General features: G+C 46.0%; 1 protein-coding gene and 1 long non-coding RNA gene across 4 annotated transcripts in view; one reads left to right on the top strand and one right to left on the bottom strand.

The window, feature by feature from the left end:
• Positions 1-533: 533 nt before the first annotated feature.
• LOC111845897 (uncharacterized) lies at positions 534-12347 on the bottom strand. Of its 2 annotated transcripts, none has more exons than XR_002838765.2 (3): positions 12207-12347; positions 11915-11978; positions 534-3685 (listed from the first exon to the last, which is right to left on the bottom strand). It is a non-coding gene; the product is annotated as an uncharacterized lncRNA (long non-coding RNA). The 2 variants fall into 2 exon arrangements; XR_002838766.2 differs by having other exon boundaries at positions 12211-12347.
• Positions 12348-12443: 96 nt separating this feature from the next.
• Positions 12444-19988, top strand: part of adcy8 (adenylate cyclase 8 (brain)) — a 41432-nt gene continuing 33887 nt past the window's right edge. Inside the window, exons 1-2 of one of the 2 annotated variants that reach the window (XM_023815597.2) lie at positions 12444-12513; positions 12657-14436. In XM_023815597.2, the coding sequence (XP_023671365.2) occupies positions 13567-14436 (870 nt within the window). In that variant the 5' untranslated portion in view covers positions 12444-12513; positions 12657-13566. Of the gene's footprint in view, positions 14437-19988 lie in introns of both variants that reach the window. The other variant, XM_023815598.2, reaches the window with a different exon arrangement.

The raw sequence follows: 19988 nt of genomic DNA, 5'->3' as shown, positions 1-19988 counted from the left end.
CTGGAGCGTGTACAGAATAAACCCGGAGCGTGAATAGAATATACCCGGAGTGTGTAGAGAATAAACCCGGAGCGTGTACAGAATAAACCTGAAGCATATATAGAATAAACCCAGAATGTGTACAGAATAAACCCGGAACATGTACAGAATAAACCCAGAGCATGTACAGAATAAACCTGGAGCGTGCACAGAATATACCCGGAGCGTGTACAGAATAAATCTGGAGCGTGTACATAATTTGCCTGGGCGCATGTAAAGGGTGATCATTCCGGAAAATGGAGTCTGCAGGTCAGGAGGCGAGCTATACTCCTCAGCAGGAGGAGCAGAGGCTGCGGAGTAACCGTGTGTTCGTAACGGAGGTCCCACTGGAGCCGGGTGTTCGTAACGGAGGTCTCGTTGGAGCCGGGTGTTCGTAACGGAGGTCCCGTTGGAGCCGGGTGTTCGTAACGGAGGTCCCGTTGGAGCCGGGTGTTCATGACAGAGGTCCCATTGGAGCCGGGTGTTCATGACAGAGGTCCCATTGGAGCCGGGTGTTCGTAATGGAGGTCCCGTTGGAGCCGGGTGTTCGTAACGGAGGTCCCGTTGGAGCCGGGTGTTCGTAACGGAGGTCCCGTTGGAGCCGGGTGTTCGTAACTGAGGTCCCATTGGAGCCGGGTGTTTGTAACTGAGGTCCCATTGGAGCCGGGTGTTCGTAACTGAGGTCCCATTGATCACGTGACTTGTTCCTCTGAGTGTGTTACCCGGATAATAATGGCTGCCCGCGGATCATATTCTTCACCAGCACGACGCACTCGCTACCTGCTGGTGAGACAATAGCGCGACTCTCGAAATGGAAATCCCATCTTTCAGAGTGCGGAGCCGCCATGGTAGCTGCGAGAACGCTGCCAGCTCTCGGGGGTGGACTGCGTGGCAGAGTCACAGCTTTAAGCAAAGCCCAGAGTCTACGCTTCCTGTTAACAAAGCCAAGCATGTCCAAACAAACAATGAAGTCTTTTTTCATTTTTTTTTTAACAAATTGTATGTGGATCATAACCTAAAAAAACAGAAAGCTAGTGGAACACCTGATTAATAGATTACTTGCACACATTCCTACTAGCAGAGTATAAAATTCATATTAAATTTCAGCCATCTGTCCTTTGACCACTTATCCGGTTGTGGAGAGCCGGGAGCCAATCACAGACAGCAGAGCTCATCGATCACATGACACATGCACATGGCACAAAGTATGGGCCACCTGGAGACACCTATTCACTGAATTCCGTGTCTCTGAGCTTCCAGAACACCCAGGGGAAACCCCGACAACCAACAATGGATATGTTTGGGCGGTTTCTCACAAATTCCATTATTACTACTTTTATATGCTGAATACTAAGAAAACATCTTACTCTAAGAATACTTTTATATGCGGAATACTAAGAAAACACCTTACTCTAAGAATACTTTTATATGCTGAATACTAATTAGTCACATACTACTAGAATACTTTTATATACTGAATACTAAGAAAATACCTTACTCTAAAAATACTTTTATATGCTGAACACTAAGAAACCACATTACTCTAAGAATATTTGTATATGCTGAATACTAAGAAAACACCTTACTCTAAAAATACTTGATGAAAACTCACTGCATTATTACTTTACCGAACGCTAAAGCCCAGCCTTCCTCTTATTGTTTATTACTGCCTTCTCAGCTTCGTCTCACAGCACAGTGAAGGTCACTCCCCCAGTGCAGGTCTGCTTGAAACTTTGCTACTTTCATTAGAATTGCAGATGGAGTGGGGAAAGGATTATAAATAATTTGTGTATCTGTCTGCTTCCTCACAAGCGTCCCTTTAAGCCCTTTTTAAATGTCCGTTATGTCAATACGCCGCGGTTTTTAAAAGTGTTAATGCTTCCAGATTGTTGGGATATGGAGGAGGTGCAGAGACTTTGAGGCCAGCCGAGGCTGGGGAATCAGAGGGGGCAGAGTGGCTGAAATCTTTATCTGTCATCTGCTCTCCCCCCCCCCCCCCCAGACTGCCTTGGCCACACAGGTCTGAATGGCTATTTGTCTCCTTTAAATGGGAGAATCCCCCTCTCCCAGTCAGCTTTAGGCTGAAGGGGAGGGGGAATTGATTATTTTTGGCTCTTGGTTTAGCAGGGGGGGCAGTTTAAACAAACCAGTTTGAGCACATGGCTCACTGGCCAAAGCACGGATTTGGTCATCTGCCGTCACTCTGTCCAGGGATGAATGATACACGCAGAGTCCACACAGCTGGCCGATTAGCCAAGATCAAATAAATGTTACCTGTCTCCCAGAGCTGTTTCGTACCTGGTAATTATATGGACAGCTTGTTAAGTGGTGATCTGTCACTTTGGGGGTCAACTAAAATTCTTCATGATGTCTAAACCCAAAAAAGGAGAACTCGAAAAAAAATATGTGTGATAAGTGTGTGTGTTTGTGTGTGTGTGTGTTTGTGTGTGGTCCAGGTATACCTTACCTTGTGAGGATCAAATGTCCCCACAACGTGATGAATACCCGTTTTTCTTTTTACCTTGTGGAGACCATTTTAAAAAGCTGTGACTGTAATGAAAAAAACTAAAAATGCAAAAACACTTGCATTTTGTTTGGTTACTTATGGTTATGGTTAGGGCTGGGTAGGGGTTAAGGTTGTGATAGTTAGCGTTAGCATTTTTCCCATAGAAATTAGTCAGCGGTCCTAAAAAAAAGGATGATTACACGACTGTGTGTGTGTGTTGAACCAGTGCTGGAGTGGACAAACCATGCCTGAAACAGACAGCACAGAAGCAGGTAGATGTATTCACCATGTTTCTCAGTAAAAAGATACTTTCACAGAGCTAATGTAGCAAAAGCAGCAGCTCACTTAGTACCAGATTACTGGTAACACATCACGTAATTCCCAAAGATTAACCAAGAGTTGAACATTTATCCAGGAGACAGGTTCGGAATGGCGAACGTAGACTTTACTTAAGGCACAATGTATGAAGCATGCAGGTCACATGGTTTGCATTCAATTTTATTTATAGCACATTAAATTTGTAAGTACAGACGCTCCTCTACTTATGAATGAGTTACGCTTCGAACGGTCGTTCGTAACTTGAAATGTTCGTAAGTAGGATTTTAGGGGTATACACAAGTACAAAGAACTTGGATGCTGGGAGTACGCACGCTACGCTGCTGCGCGGCGGGAGTAGCGGCCAGAAGGCGTACTAGGCGGAATTGGCGCCCAGAAAAAAAAATTGATGTTGCGGACAGGAAACGGGAGCCTAAGGAACACAATTTGGACTTACAGTCCTCTTCATTCATATGTCTGAAACTTTGTAAGATGGAAGTTCGTAAACAGAGGAGCGTCTGTATAAAAATTCCAGAACTGCCACAGCTGGTAAAATTAAAAGCAAAGTTTGACAGAAGGAATTAACTTTAAATGTATAAATGCCCCCTTAACTCCTTCGACATGCCGATATTCAACTTTCACCTCATTTGCCTGGACAGAAGGCTTTTCCAAATGAGCAAACAGCAATAAGAGCGGACGGAATGGACCAGGAGCGGAGGATTAATTCAGCGTTAGACCCCTTACTTGGAACTGATTTAATCTTCCACCTGTGGTTGTGTATCAGCAGTCACTGTGAAATGCACTGCGAGACTGGTGCTGAAATAGCAGTTCATCATTCCACAGGCTCTGTAAAACATAAACACAAGGAAGGATTTCAATTAGACGGCCACATGGACCTGACCACCTTAAACAAATGCGGGTATGGCCATTGCCCTCCCTCTATTCGTTTTTATTTGGTCTTTCTGCCTATTCCAGATAAAACATCCCTGCGCAGTGAGAACATGGTGAGGCCCAAAGTTGCAAGAATCGATGAAGAAGATGAATCCACACTATGACTTACAATGAGAAAATGATGGAAGGTACGGTCTTCCTACGTGACATTTATATGTGAGGTACAACTGCTTCTCTTAAATCAGAAACAGCAATAAAGATATTGGAGCAGAATTTTAAATATTTACATAGCAAGATTCACTTTGATTTCGCGAATTAATTGCCTGTTTTAAATTCCTTTCAGCTTCATAATTACGGCGGTGACTGGAAATGAACTGTTTAGTCATGCATTAAAACGGCCGAGAAATATGTTAGAGCATTAGTCTTTAATGCAAAAGTGAGAAGATGGTCGAAATAAAAGAGAAATCAACACTGCAGAACCTAACAGATGGTTATAGAAAAAAAATCAGGCAAAAGGCTTTCAGAGTCCATGAAATCTGTGAGAATTAACCTTGAAGGAGCATCTACATACAGCACACACCGATATACTTTATGCAATTCTTTACACTATATACCCTGGTTGAGCCACTTTGAGGTCACATTTTTCATATGGGATATCATATAATGTGTATGCTGTAGGCCAAACAAGGTACTGCCTCTATTGTTGACATTTAATTGTGAAAAAAGTAACTTCGAAATAACTAATTGCTAAAATGTCATTGGCGCTTAAAAATCCGTTTTCTTCTTTGGGAAAAAGTTGCTGTTGTCAACGTTGCCGTAATTTTGTATCGTCTAACGTCCCCGATTAGTTTTTGTCCCCAGCTGCCACTGCGGCAAACAGGTGACACCAGCCAAGAGGGCTGCCTGCTTCCTTATACAAACTCAAATGGATCTTTTTCATTTGATTAGTAGCCTAGAGGCCTGCAGAACCTCCTGACCTAACCCTTATTGAACACCCCACTAATGCTGATTTACTGTCATGTCATTGACGCTCTGTAGAGATAAATACATCTAGCAGCCATCTTGGGAAGGACCTTGCACAGGAAGTGTTACGAGAAAAGCAGCAGGCTGTCTCGGAATGTTAGGGACCGTGTCATTTTCTCTGCGTTTTTTACTTTATTTTATTTTGTTCTCTGGCAGTCAATGGCTTAAGAGAGATTGATATTGGGGGACACAATTGGACTCAACACTGGGGGGGGCAAAGTCCATAATTATAATATACAGTATATTGGGGAGGGACATCACCCCTGGTATATATTATAATTACGGCCTTGATTTAAATACAAAGGTCAGTTTATTGGGGGGTGGGTGAATGTATCCAAATTAAATATTGTTGGGGATACATCCTCCCAGTCCCTATTCCCCTGGTGACAGTGCAGGCGAAATGCAGCTCTTTGTGAGACGCAGATGATGGCCAGTTAGCGCTGGCATTCCTTCATTATGAAGCACGCCTAACCTCCCTTAGGAGAAATTCACACTTATTTAGCAAATGTACGTTACAGAAATCAGGGTCAGACGGTCCCTGGAGCAATTGGTGGTCAAGGGCCCAGTGGTGATGTCACTCTGCTGACTCTGGGATTAGAACCGCTGATGTTCCAATCGCAGGGATGAAGTCCTAACCTACATAGCCACTCACAAAGGTCGCACTCGTCACACTGGTCCTTGTTTCACGGGGCCACGGAGCTGACCCGAGATTGCTCTGGGGCCAATTCCTCCCGAAGCGGAGCATCCAGGGACGTCCTGATTTTGCCGGGTTCGACATGTCCCTGGGTCAACAAGGCAAGGGCTTGCTTTTCACTTCTTTAACCAATCACAGTCTTCATTGTATGACATCACCAAATTTGTCCATTTTTTTTTTCTGACTTTCAAACCGAGCCTTCAAGCCTCATTATTATTATTTTTATTATTATTATGCAATAAAGGCATGTGCTTATATTGCTCGGTACAGCCTTTGAAGATAAGCAATGTTCCTTTGTTTCGTATCTATGACATGTCCCTTAACAAAAGCCATACACAATTAAACTGGTACTTTATAAATCTGCTCACCTTGCCGGATAACAGAAAACACTAGTTTTAATTAATGTGTGATGTCGTACGATGAAAACTGTGATTGGTTAAAGTGAAACACAAGCCCCACCCTCGTTGAACCAGGGACATGTTGCGATCAGGATGTAGAAGCATCCAGCACGTCTCGGACCAACAGGACTTTGCTCTCCGCTGCAGAAGGGGGGCTGCGTCTTCTCCGAGGATGCCCCTCCACACTGACTCAGTCCCAGGTCCTTACTGAGTGAGTCCACAACAGATGGGCTATATTTAGCACAGTTCGCTAATTAATAACGCAGACCTGCAGAGGCATGAATTTTGCATGAGAGGGGATCCCAAGCTTGTTATAATATTGGGCGTTTCTCATCAGTCTGAGCTATGCTGTTCTCGTCGTTCTTTATAACCTGCATGATGATGGTTTACAAAGGTAAACATCCTGGATAAAATACGTGCTAATTGCTCTTTTTGTGTTAATACAGAAACTTAAATTCCGATATTGTTCATTGCAGAAGATGCACACTGTGAATTTGCATATTGGAAACAACTATAAATAAACTCTTAAATAACAACTTGTTTTTACGAAATTGCATTCCAAGTGACTCAACTTGCTATTCTTCCAGTAAGCCTGGGGGTATGAACGGCCCAGTTCGAAAAACCGCTGATGTAAAGGAGAGAAAAGTGTGGATGTCAGGTAGTCTGGGGAGAAACACACAGAAATATCTCCTAGCGGGGAATCCCGCGCTAAAAGCAGCCCAAACTGGGCATCTCCTAATGTGCCACCATCATTCTCAGCCATGGGGATCAGGAAAGCCAGGGGGGGCAGTTAGTCCCTATTAGCTATTACACTGCAGGCATGTACAGAGTGGGGGGGCAGTGAGTCCCTATTAGCTATTACACTGCAGGCATGTACAGAGTGGGGGGGCAGTTAGTCCCTATTAGCTATTACACTGCATGCATGTACAGAGTGGGGGGGCAGTGAGTCCCTATTAGCTATTACACTGCAGGCATGTACAGAGTGGGGGGGCAGTTAGTCCCTATTAGCTATTACACTGCATGCATGTACAGAGTGGGGGGGCAGTGAGTCCCTATTAGCTATTACACTGCAGGCATGTACAGAGTGGGGGGGCAGTTAGTCCCTATTAGCTATTACACTGCATGCATGTACAGAGTGGGGGGGCAGTTAGTCCCTATTAGCTATTACACTGCAGGCATGTACAGAGTGGGGGGGGGCAGTGAGTCCCTATTAGCTATTACACTGCATGCATGTACAGAGTGGGGGGGCAGTTAGTCCCTATTAGCTATTACACTGCAGGCATGTACAGAGTGGGGGGGCAGTGAGTCCCTATTAGCTATTACACTGCAGGCATGTACAGAGTGGGGGGGCAGTGAGTCCCTATTAGCTATTACACTGCAGGCATTGACAGAGTGGGGGGGCAGTTAGTCCCTATTACAGTAGCTATTACACTGCAGGCATGTACAGAGTGGGGGGGGCAGTTAGTCCCTATTAGCTATTACACTGCAGGCATGTACAGAGTGGGGGGGCAGTGAGTCCCTATTAGCTATTACACTGCAGGCATGTACAGAGTGGGGGGGCAGTTAGTCCCTATTAGCTATTACACTGCAGGCATGTACAGAGTGGGGGGGCAGTGAGTCCCTATTAGCTATTACACTGCAGGCATGTACAGAGTGGGGGGGCAGTTAGTCCCTATTAGCTATTACACTGCAGGCATGTACAGAGTGGGGGGCAGTGAGTCCCTATTAGCTATTACACTGCAGGCATGTACAGAGTGGGGGGCAGTGAGTCCCTATTAGCTATTACACTGCAGGCATGTACAGAGTGGGGGGCAGTGAGTCCCTATTAGCTATTACACTGCAGGCATGCACAAGTAGAGCAAGAGCAAAAAAAAAAAAAAAAAAGCAGGCATGACTCATGCTGGTCTGACGTGCTCCCAGGCTGGGGGGCTATTTGGAGAAGCTTTTATTCCCCAAGACGATTGTTTAATATCCATTCAGTGGGGCAACAACACGGCATCGCTTAGATTCACTTTCCCCAGGAATAATTCCAACATTAAACGGCACGTCGCTGCAGAGAGCCGCTTCACGGAGACCCTGTCCAGCCGATCCAGCCGACTCTCGGCAGACGTTACGCTGCCAACGGGAAGAGGAGAAGGGGAGGCTCGACTGGGAGTGCACACGAGAAAAATTAATAGCAATGGAAAATATCCCACAAATGCTTGACGTCCATCCTCACATTTGTGAAATCGGTGCAGTGGATTCCTGCGCAGATCAGCCCTCATAATCTGCATTTCCTGGAAAAATTCATCTCCCAAAGATCTGCTGTCTTCAGACTCAAGTAAGGATGTGTAGCTCAATGGGTTGGAGGTTGCAGGGTCAAACCCTTGGGTTGGTAGAGTCATTTCACTGTTGGGCTCCTGAGTAAGGCCCTTAACTTCAACTGCTTCAGAGACAGGTAGGCACCGGCGGGCACTGGTAGGCACCGACGGGCACAGGTAGGCACTGACGGGCACAGGCAGGCACCGCCGGGCAGAGGCAGGCACCAATGGGCAGAGGCAGGCACCGATGGGCACAAATAGGCACTGACGGGCACAGGTAGGAACTGACGGGCACAGGCAGGCAGCAATGCCTTTGCCCTTGTGGCATCCGCCAGAACCAGTAGTGCTCGTGGTGCCAGGTGGATCTCCCAAGCCTTCCTGTCAGAGGTCGCTGCCATGGTATCAGCTAAAACCTGGCTGGACTTTGTGGCCTCGGTTCCGGTGTTTAGGTGTGAGATACCGCTTTCAGCTCTGTGAATATTCAACTGGTACGACCAGCTGCCACAGCTGAGGACCGAACCTGAATGAAACAACCTATGAAATACTCTCACATCATTATGAATCTATTTTTGTTATAGATGAAGGCTATGGGTGTATAAATAAAATGTTATACAAAGCAGTGCTTCATTTTATCTTCCGCGGGATTCAAATGGCTCAGGGCCAGCGAGTGAGCAGGCTCACGGGCCGAAGGCCGTTGCTGGGTTCAGATCCCAGGAAAGGCACTGCTGTATAGTAGCCTTGAGCAAAATGATTAACCTAGTGGGCTGCCGTAAACACCCAGCTGTACAAATGGGCAGGAGCTTATATATAGACGGAGGCCACCAGGATAAAAGTGTCAGCTAAACGGTGAAATGATTAAAGAAGCGCTGCTTCATGTTTCCATTCACCGCGCTTGAACCCTTTCAGCATCACTGAGTGTGCTGTTCCTCTGCCTAGAGAATATTCCAGAATCTCACAAAATAAAAACGCATCTGCTAATCTGGCAACGATAACAGAGCAGAGAGAGCAAAAGACTGTCGCTCTGATTTGGATTTTGTCTCTTCATTTTTGCTACCATGAAATCAGCCACCAACGGTACCAATACTGGTGTGAAGCTCCTATGATGTCGGCATACAAGCTCCGGGTCTCATGTCTTACACTGGACCTGTGGACGTGAGGCAGCTTCACTGTGAAAAACATAACAAGCAGGCAATCAGGCATTGGCATGACCTTTGACCTGCTGGCCGGGGGTGTTCCCCATGTGTTACTTGCTGTTATGAGTTTTAACTACTCAGCATGCATACCAGCCTGACTGATGACCTTGAAATGTCCTTTGTGTGTGTGTGTGTGTGTGTGTGTGGGGGGGGGGGGGGTATGTTTGTAGGGTGAGTACTGGGGCACCGGAACTTTAACTGGATGAGAGCTCGTGGGTAAAGAAAGATGTGTCAACTTTCCCAGAAACCCCTGCAAGAAAGTGATTTGTTAAGCCTATTATTATTATTATTATTAGAATGACCAACAATTAAAAAATACTTCAGAGGGATGGTGAAGGATGTACTTTCCCTGAACGCTACTGTGTCAGTCCTAATGCCTTTGATTAACGAGGCACCTCACATTTGCATACCCTTTTGGAAACATCCGGGCTCCACAGTAATCCCTTTAATAATTAGCTGCTTGGATTTCCACGGCCCACGACATCGCCGTTTCTTGGGCGAAGCGTGACGAGCGTCAGACCCGAGACAAAACACCACCAAAAATCTACGGATTTTCAAAAGCGGCCGGCTTTATACTTTCCCTGTCATTAAAATGTGCAAAATTCAGAAACTGTTAATTGCTGCAATTCTTCAGTGGAGAGACACACGCGCACACGCACACACACAAAGCACTCCGATAACTTTCCAAATATAGCTGCTTTTAATTGCAATCTACCAGATGGAGCGACGCAGCTCAGCCGCTAGCTGAAGACCCCTCTACCTGGGGCGCGATAAATAAATACTGGTGCAAAAGAGCAGCTTCTCAAGAAGTACAAAGTGCTTTTAACCCTCAGAGGCGTCTTTTCTCCTAAGCAAGTGGGACATCTTTAAGGCGATAGGAAATCAAAGCCAGGTCCTATTCGGAAATGCCTCTGGCGTTGTCTGCTAGCTCTTCCCGTCACGGTGGAGGTGCATTTGTCAGATGCACGTCCTGAGTCTCTCCCTCAGAGGGAGGTATCCATTTCTTTCAGAAGCGGGAGGCCGTGACATCCGTCTGGCCGAGTCTGGAGGGCCCCACGCTGACCTGGAGAAGCACAGGAACCAACTCCTAGACGCCGCGCATCTGAGGAGGCATTTGCAGAAGAATTCTGTTGAAATATCACTGGAGTTCAACTGTCAGCCCCATTAAACACCTGGCCTTCCTTGACTGCCTCCTTACCAAAATTGCTGCCTGCACGGAATTTCAGCCGGAAATACTTAGCTGTCCATTAAGATACTAAAAGTTTTGTTCAGTCACTTATGACTGACCATCCACAATGGCCCCATGTAATTTGATACTGAAACAATTATATGTGATGGAGAATGACAACCGTCACACTATTCTAGAGAGAAGGACCATCACATCACGGACACAGCCATCTCCTGCTAACATACAGGCAGCCATGGTGAACCTGTTTACCCCCAAAGGAATTCAAACCATGAAACTTCCTTTTATATATATATATATATAATTTTTTTTTTTTTTCATATTTCAAGATCTGATTTAATTTAACAGGTGTGTAGCACCACATTTTTTTATGAGAAGAAAGTTCAGACAAGATGTATTTTTAGAAAAATAATGATGCTGGAACAGAGCCCCTCTGCAGATAAGAGCGAGAGAGCTATTCCTGTAAAATTCTACAAGACAAACGGAAAGGCTACACCAACTTCTGAAAAATGCTTCTAGGTTTTTCCTTCAGTTCCTTTTTCTGTTTATTAGTATAACATGCCTTATGTACTAATTAGTTATGAATATAATTAATCCATCAAAGAAAACTTCATAGCAGTTTTCAGAGGATTACAAAGAACGTTGGACCGTTGAAAGACATAGGAAAGACAAACCTAAAGTGGTCTTTCTTTTGACAAGAACTTGGTCATGTGGAAGATGTCCTTTCAGTGACACGTGAAATGGATCGCAAAGAACGATCAACTACTTGTCTTAGGAAAGAAATAAGACAGAAAATCGCTGGGGCAGCCATACAGGCTCGTTACCCGCTGGTCCAGTTAAACCAGCACACTATCGCGGCCTGCAAAGGTTTTTAACTTCCATTTTGAACGGTAACTCAAGATGAGACAAGCAAATGTTCGTTATTTCATTCTTATCCAGCAAATTATTTCCTGTGCATATGTATTCGACATATATGTAATGTCGGGGAAAACAAATATAGCAAATGCTATTTAATTAAAATTAGATCAGTTAAATAGCCATACGTTACACTGAATAGAAGAGAGAAAGACACAGGTGTCCCTTCCCAAGGAAAAAGTTTAGGCATATTTATGACTTTCGCATTTTAAAGAGCTGTGATGAATCTTTAACCGTTACTTGATAGGAGCAGTAGAATTTGTGTGTGTTCACGTCTTTATTTTAGGCCCCGTTCATCGTCTGCTGGGGAACCAGTTTCGAGAAGCAACCGGCACTCATCTCGCAAGTAAACCAAAAGGGATCATGAAAAAAGGCACGTCAAAACAGTAGTGAAACTGTATACATGTCTTCCCAGTTGAAGCAGCACAAGAGTAAATACTCCTCCCCCCCCCCCCCCCAAAAAAAAATACTTCACCTCAAAAAGAAATTGCGGGGGTAGGAGGATGAGTCACTCATCCAACACGTCAGCCCCTCAGCTCCTGCAGAAAGTAGGAATCTATTAAAAAATAATTTCAACAAAGAAATTCGAGCAAAAGTGATACGAGCAAAATATTTTAACTGGGGTGAGGCTTGTGTCTATAATACAATGAAATCTGTTTTATTTTAGAGCGCCGCAGTTTGCAGTGAATCTGGCTCACTGGTTATGAAGGATCTGACAATTTAGGGATGTAGGTAAATTTCAAACTTTTGTTCATTTGGATACTCACGTACATCCGATTTTTCTCGCCTTGATGGACATTTGCCCCCCACCACCCCCCTCCCCAACTCCCTGTCTTATCTATCCCTCTCGGTGCGTCTCTCTCTCCCTCTTTCTGCGCTCCACTGCGCTCCGCGTCCCGTGGTGTCATTTGCGGCAGTGATGAAAAACAAAAGGAAAGATCGGCTTAAAAAAAAAAAGAGGGAATGACGTCAGACGGACCCAGCTGACACCGGTCGCCCTGCCTCCTCCGATCGCGGCTTCACTCCGCAAAATCCACTCCTCTCGGCGCCTTAAAACTAACTCCGATCATCGCGGTGAGGGAAGACGGCAATCGCCGCGCACTTACATCCACAACAGACCAGGCAGTGAAATGCAGACCATTACTCTACCGCCTGGTATTATATGCTCCTTTTAGTTTTATTTTACATATATGTGATTGCACTGATCGTAATTTCAGGATTGATTTTTCATCTGGAAGATTTTTATGGGAACGGAAGGAGCGCTGCCTGCTCGCCGCTGTCCTGGGTCGCTGGGCTGCGTCTGACTGTACAGCCCCAGCCGCAATTTCACCAGGTGAAGCGATGATCCGTCACGCAAAATGAGGTGGAGTCGCAATGCGAACAAGGTGCGGGGCACTTTGCACCTACGGCGTCGCGCCCTGTGATAACAAGACGGCGACGGAGTCAAACGTCCACTTGTTCAAGTTCAAGATCCTTAAACCCGCCAGAAAAATCGTCGTTTCTATAGGTTAATAATGCTGGTATCGTAGAGAAGACCAGCACTTGATGACTGTTTTTTTATTGTTATTATTTATTTGGTCGCACGTTGCACAACAAGAAAACTGTACAAAGACAAGTTGCATCAGCGATGACACGGAAAAATTACGGCATGAATTAACACGGTTGATTTTTTTTTATATGCAAACGTTTATGCACTTAGTGGTGTCGTTTCGCGATTAAAGCAAATCCTGAAGGTATTAAAGGCATCATAGCTGGTTTGCTGTCCGTCGTTAAATCTAAGAAAAATGTAACAGTCAAGATGGAGCACACGATCGACACATGGTCTTTGGAATAAATTTACATTTACTGTCATACCAGATTGGTAGTTCACTGAAAAGCAATACCTTTATCGTTAATCATGGGAGACAAGCGTTTTTCGCAAAGTATTGATGTCAGCCGCCAAATTAATAAACGCTTCTTTTTTATTCTGTAAGAAAATGACCCGCGATTTCGCCGTTTCGTGTCTGCTTGACACACCCCAAGGATACACAGAGCTCGTCCTTGGTCCGGCATGGCAAGTAAACAGCTCAAAACAAACTCTCACCGTTGACATATAAGGCAGATCGGATCGAGAAGAGCTGGGAAACGATGGAATTGTCCGAAGTGCGTTGCTCGAGCGCAAGCGAGGAGCTCTACACCATTAACAAAACTCCCAGCAGCAACAGCAGCACCAGACCCAAGCGGCTGCTGTGGCAAAATGCCGTGAGGCACATCACCGAGCAGCGCTTCATCCACGAGCAGAGCAGCGCAAAGAGCATCACTCCGGAGGAGAGCTACGGGCAGGACCTGCGCAAGCAGTCGGCGGGGAGGACGTCAGTCAGCGACCGGCACAACAACGGGGGGACCAAAGTGTTTCCCGAAAGGGCCAGCAGTGATCTGGGATTCCTCCAAATCGACTGCGCCCCCAGCAATTCCGACTTTTTCCTGAACTGGGGATACACGTACCGAGGTGTCATCTTCCCCACTTTGCGCAATTCTTTCAAATCGCGGGACCTGGAGCGCCTGTACCAGCGCTATTTTCTGGGTCAAAGGCGCAAGTCGGTGGTGGTCATGAACATCTTGGACGTGGTGACGAAGCTGACTCTGCTCATCCTTCACCTGACTTTAGCTTCTGCACCAATGGACCACATAAAAGGCATGCTCCTGGGCTTCTTCACCGGCATCGAGGTGGTGATCTGTGCCTTAGTGATAGTGCGCAAAGACACGACCTCACACAGCTATTTGCAATACAGCGGCGTGGTGACCTGGGTGGCGATGGCCACGCAAATTTTGGCAGCCGGGCTGGGTTACGGACTACTCGGAGATGGTATCGGATACGTGCTTTTCACGCTCTTTGCCACTTACAGTATGCTTCCATTGCCACTTACCTGGGCAATTCTAGCTGGATTTGTCACGTCGGCTCTTCACATTGTTGTTCAGCTGATAATCCCCCAAAGTGCACAAATATCTACAAATCAGGTATGTCGAACCCGTTTTTTTTAGCCCCCGCTGACAGACTGGTTTTTTTTGGACGGTAATAATGAAACCCGTGACGTCGATAGACGAGGAAAAGGTGAGAAAATGTGATGTACGGGAGCGATGGAGTGCACAACGCGCTTGTTCGACAATATCCCAACCATAATACATCATACGCAACCGTATTTGTGAGGGTAAATTTCGACTAACAGTTTGTCCTTAGAAGATGTTTTTCATGCACAAGAAACCCAACCGAGAGGTGTCGTCTTAAACCTATTACTATTTCATGATGATGATCTGCTGTTATTTTATGCATTATTTAAAATAGAATGTTATATGATGTTACTACACTGACTAGTAAAAATGTGGGAAATATAGAAAAGTATTAGATGAGTATATGCAACTCATTATGAATGCTGTTAACCAAAGCCAGCGTGTCTAAGCGCTGTCCACGTGAAAGGTGCTGAAAAGTCTTTTCCTCACTCCTTGTTTGACTCCCCCGATTCCGATAAATGCGCAGCGCCCCCCATCGGCAGCTTTATTAAGCGCTGGGCGTAGCTGCGCAAAGGACGGGGTCCAGATTCGGGGTCCGGACGGGAACGTTTTCCTCGCCGCTCCGGGGGCGCAGTTGAATGGTCTTCTGAAATAAACGCAATTGCTCTAACTGGTGTATATTTCTTGTACATTCCGTATTTATTATTTAAAAGTGTTAATGTGCCCCGTCTTTGCAACCGGGGAGATGAGAACTTCAGTCTGGGAGTGAGCTCACATTCCACACTTTGGTTATTTCGAGTGAAGTAGGTGGAGGGCGGGTCTTTTGCATAACGATTGGCTGTAGATGCACCTGAGGGCACTGATCTAAGACCTATACTAAGGTAATAACCGTGTATATATATATGGCAGTCGTATCAACTAGAGGGTAATAATATAGTCCTATAAAAAATCCCACCAAAGCGGCTGCACGTTGCCTCGTTTTGATCTGTTTTTTTTTTATTTTTAGTTATTTTTCTTCGAGGCTTGGAGGTTTTTTTTTCAGTGATAAATGGTGCCTGTATTTGAAAAACCCCTCAGGGATCCCTCAGTGCGGTGCTGCTCTAAGACAAGACAGGAAACAAGATGTGGCAGCATGAATGAAGGCGACGCTGCCGCTTAGGAAGCGCGACGCCGCGGCTCGTCCGCCGTGCAGATTCGGGGCTTCGGTTACCTGCAGTTTTAACGCCGGATATAAAGGGCCGGATCATGCCGGAGTCAGATGCGGAGCGGCGTGTCCATTCTGCCAACATCTGGAAGAATCCGCCTAAAATGAGTCACCAGCTGCATCACCGCGCCCCTGCCTTGTGGGTGGAGGAGGTATAGCTGGTCGATACGGGCATTCTGACAGGGCAGGACTGCCAGAAGGGGGGCAGGGGGGGGGGGGGCAATCGCTTCCATCCAAACGGTTGGAGACAGGCGCCTGGGGCTTTCTCAAGTCAGGCGGCATTCCTGCAGGCGGACTCGTTAACGGAGCGGATCAGGAAAACCCAGGATAGCCTCGCTATGGGATTCACAACGATGGGGAAGGGCGGGGGGATGCGATCGAGGGGAGTAGCGTGCTGGTATAAGGTCCCCGTAATGTGAGAATATCCCACTAAAAATGTGCTCAAGGTCACAGATAAGAGACTTTGGTCTATTAAACATCCAATACGATAAATACAATTTAGTCTCGAGGAAATGCTGGATTTAACTGATAAAAGGATGGTTTCAACTTTAAATACAAACATTATAATATTCATTATATCCATTATAGGGTAATGAAGAATATTTTAAACATAAATAGGCCTATATACATGCAGCATAAGAATCTATAATTATTTAAAAGGTAATTTGGCAACAGCAGATCCGATGCTAGGAATGTTCTCTCTCATCTGATGTTATTGCAGTGATGTTTATCAGATGTTAGCTGTGCCCTTGAGATACTGAAAGGTGTTTGGAAAAAATCCACAGAACCCCAAAAAGGTTCATTATTGTATAGATATTTCCAGCTGTGTAATAAATGCCCCCCCGGATCCCAAATTCAATCTGAGTTTTGAAATTGATTTTGTGTCGTATAAAATGGTTCACTTATTCTGGTGCACATTGTGGTAATATTAGCATTAACTGCATCATATATTATACAGTATAAACTTGTGAGCTGGAGAGAATGCTAAATTAGCAATAGGACTGTTATGGCGTCTCCCTGCATTTGTCCTCCTGCATTTTTTAATCACTTCCATCTGCGGTCCTTGCAGCCATGCGACGCACGTGGTTCTGCTCGGCGCAAGTCTGGCTGGGTCCAGCAGGTGCCGTTTGCAGGATGATTTATGTTCAGACGCAAATAAAATTCAGGGTCAATCCCGGATCAGGCCCCCCAGCGAAAACCCCGCGTTGTTGCTGTGATTTTCCCAAAAGCAAGTACTTTCAGCTGCACCCGTTTGCTCTCCCCAGGACGAGACCGCATCCCGGGTCCATTCAATGTGCTCCACTGGCTCTCCGAGCGAATCTCTGCAAGATACCGTGCTACAGTAATTTGGTGACCTTGCCCCATTTGTCTAGGCCATTGGGCGCAGTTTAATTGCTGTCAAATGGATGAGGCCACTGTGTAATTATGGATATTGGTGGGAGGCTATGTACAAAAGCTCCAGATGGTGGGAGCACCCCAGTGCAGCCCCTCCCCTGCCTCGATTGGACACGCGGCGGTGCCTTAAGAGGCTCGCTGATCAACACTCGGGGGGATTCAGCTCCAGTACCTCCTGGTTCCTAACTCAGGACAACACTTCAGAGATCTGCTAATTACCTTTCCCCCACCGGGAAGTGATTCCTGAAGGACAAAGCATTTTCACCTTTATTGATGTCATTCGTTGGGGAAAAGCTAGGCTTGCTTGGTGGGTGGCATAGTTGCCTCAACCCTCCAGAACTGTGAGTTTGAATCCCACCTCGGGATTGTCTGTGAGCTTTTCACAAGGGTTTTCTTCCACTGTACAAAGATGGGCAGTTAGACATCTCTAAGGTGACCATAGAGTCATCTTGTATGTGTCTATGGCTGCATCCCAAAACCTTTGTTTGTGTCCTCCTCCCTCAGCGCCTTTCCTTCCCCTCAAAGTTTTTCCGAAATTCCAGATGTTGAAGTGCTATCTCAATACCTTAGGGATCGCGCCATCAAGGGCCGACTTTTGCTCAAATCACTTTGCCAGGGGCCTGTGGAAGTCTAGTGAGAGTTCCCTTTGCGGGAGAGAAATTCACCTTTGGTGACACCCATCCATGACGTAGCATGAAAGCTTCTATTTCTGTGATGACTTCATACATACAGGTGGAGCCTGGTAAGTCACCGAGGACGCAAGTGTGTCCCGATACCGCATTTTATTCGCATTACATTCCTCGTTCACTCGTTCCTTCCCTCATCAGCTTCATGAGCTTTCAGTTTTAGACAGTGAGTCATCGAGGGAGGAAGCCATCAAACAATCAGTTTTGGGTTGTAGCCTATCTGTCCTGCAATGGACTGGCATCCCATTGAGGTTGTACCTCAGCCTTGTGCCCTTTGCTGCCTGGGTTAGTTTCCAGCCTCCAGCCCCCACCACGGTGACCTTGACTAGGATATGTGGTGACAAGATGAATAGACCTATGGGTTTTTGTGTATTGGCAATATTAGTGGTATGATCTTCTTAATCCATGTGATGTGATGCATTACTGGACAACCAGAACACACCAAAACAAAACATTTAGTTTTGAATCGTCATTAAAAGCTTTGATAATGAAGAGGACGTTTATGCTGGTTTGGAATATGCACAGAGGGGGATTGTGGAATTGTGACAGTTTAAGATGAAGTGTGTATCTGGGATATGGCACACTGGAGCACAAATACCTTAGATAGACATTTTTTGGGTCACTCTCTCCGTCAATATCTAGGGGAAGGCACCTTTCGATATGTGTGAAATGTTAACAGCAGGCTGTCGTGCTAGAATACTCACAAGCTGGGGGGGGGGGGGGGGGTGGCATTTCATCTACCCGTGTCCCGTTCATCCCGATTACTGGGCTTGTCACATGCCCACCATTTCTGAATCTTTCCATTTCCAGACTAGGAAGCCCCTGGGATTGCTAAGCTACCTTTTAACCCCCCCCCCCCCCACCATAAAGTGGTTGTTTGTTCAAAGAAATGTCCCCCGGCCATCGCACTTTAAACCAGCCAGAGGAAATGGACCCCCTATCCCAGGAGGGGCACAGTGATGCCAGTGGTCGGGGGGGCTTTTAAGTGAAACTGAGTAAAGAACTTTCGTGTTAGCGGGTGTGCATCAAGGCACCCAACAGGGCACGAGGCATTTCTGAGGTGAAATGCCATCTAGAAGACAACAGGAAGTGACATGCTACTGAACACCAGGACTAATTGCCTCACATCTCATTCCGAATTGAAGTTAATTAAAAGACTACATTATACACCGGAGGAGTGACTCTGCACATATAATTCTTATGTTGATCAAATTAGTATTTTGCAATTTAATCAAAATGACCCATCGGCAGTAAGCAAATGTTAACCTGCAGGCAATAATGGGATCCCTGACCCCAATGACGGCCCAAGCCTGCCCCCCCCCCCCCCCCCCCCCCCCTCCATCCCTGGGAAGCTGTTGACATGCTCGCTCTGCCAACAAGATCAGATGCCTCAACTCATTTGTGGTGGATGTCAGGACTGATGACAGCCAGGGGAGGTGGGGGCCCATTTTATTAAGGTCTGCCTCTTTCAACTCTCTCCCCCCCCCCCATACAGGTTTACACAGATTGTGATCAGGACTTGGATTTCATCCAGTTGCCGATTCATAGTTGGCCCACGTCATAGATCTGCCCGGAGGGTCAGTGTTTAATGAGATTAGTAGGTAGCTTGGAGTTTTTCTCCAGGGTTTTGCTGGACCACCTGCTGACTGAGCGCAGCCCCCATAGGAAAACTGACAGGAACATCTGCGATTTTGCAGGCTGGGGACACCTTCAGAGTACAACACACCAGCAGATCCCTGAATCTCCAAATCCTGGACAATACCTGCCTTTTATTTAATTTAAATAAACCATTTTCCAGTCAAATTTCAGACCATTCCCCTTTTGCTACGAGACCTGCTCAGGAACGGTTCAAAGGTGTCATTTTTACTTGCCAGATTTAGATCTTTACAAATGATGACATCAAAGTGCTTTTTTTTTTATCAACAAATTCATTGGGAGGAGGAAGGATATTTGATCATAAATGAATCCCTTTGATTAAAAATTCAGTAGGGTAATAAATAGTACGGCTGGAACCCTGAGCGGACGGAAGTTATCTGATAAACAATTAAATGATATTGATGAGGAGGGCCGCGGCTTCTGGGGACGCTTGTATGTTTCAAAGACACAGCAGCCCGCACACGCTATGCTAATTCCGCTGCTTCGTGGAACAAAGGGAAGGACATGGAACCAACAGAGGAAAGCGAAGGTCTAGACAGGAACCAACACAGGAAAGACGCAGTCTAGACAGGAACCAACACAGGAAAGTGAAGGTCTAAACAGGAACCAACACAGGAAAG

This window comes from Paramormyrops kingsleyae, chromosome 4 (genome assembly GCF_048594095.1).
Source record: "Paramormyrops kingsleyae isolate MSU_618 chromosome 4, PKINGS_0.4, whole genome shotgun sequence".
NCBI lineage: Eukaryota > Metazoa > Chordata > Actinopteri > Osteoglossiformes > Mormyridae > Paramormyrops > Paramormyrops kingsleyae.
The sequence above is the reverse complement of the archived record's forward strand: the minus strand, read 5'-3'. Positions and strand labels throughout refer to the sequence as shown.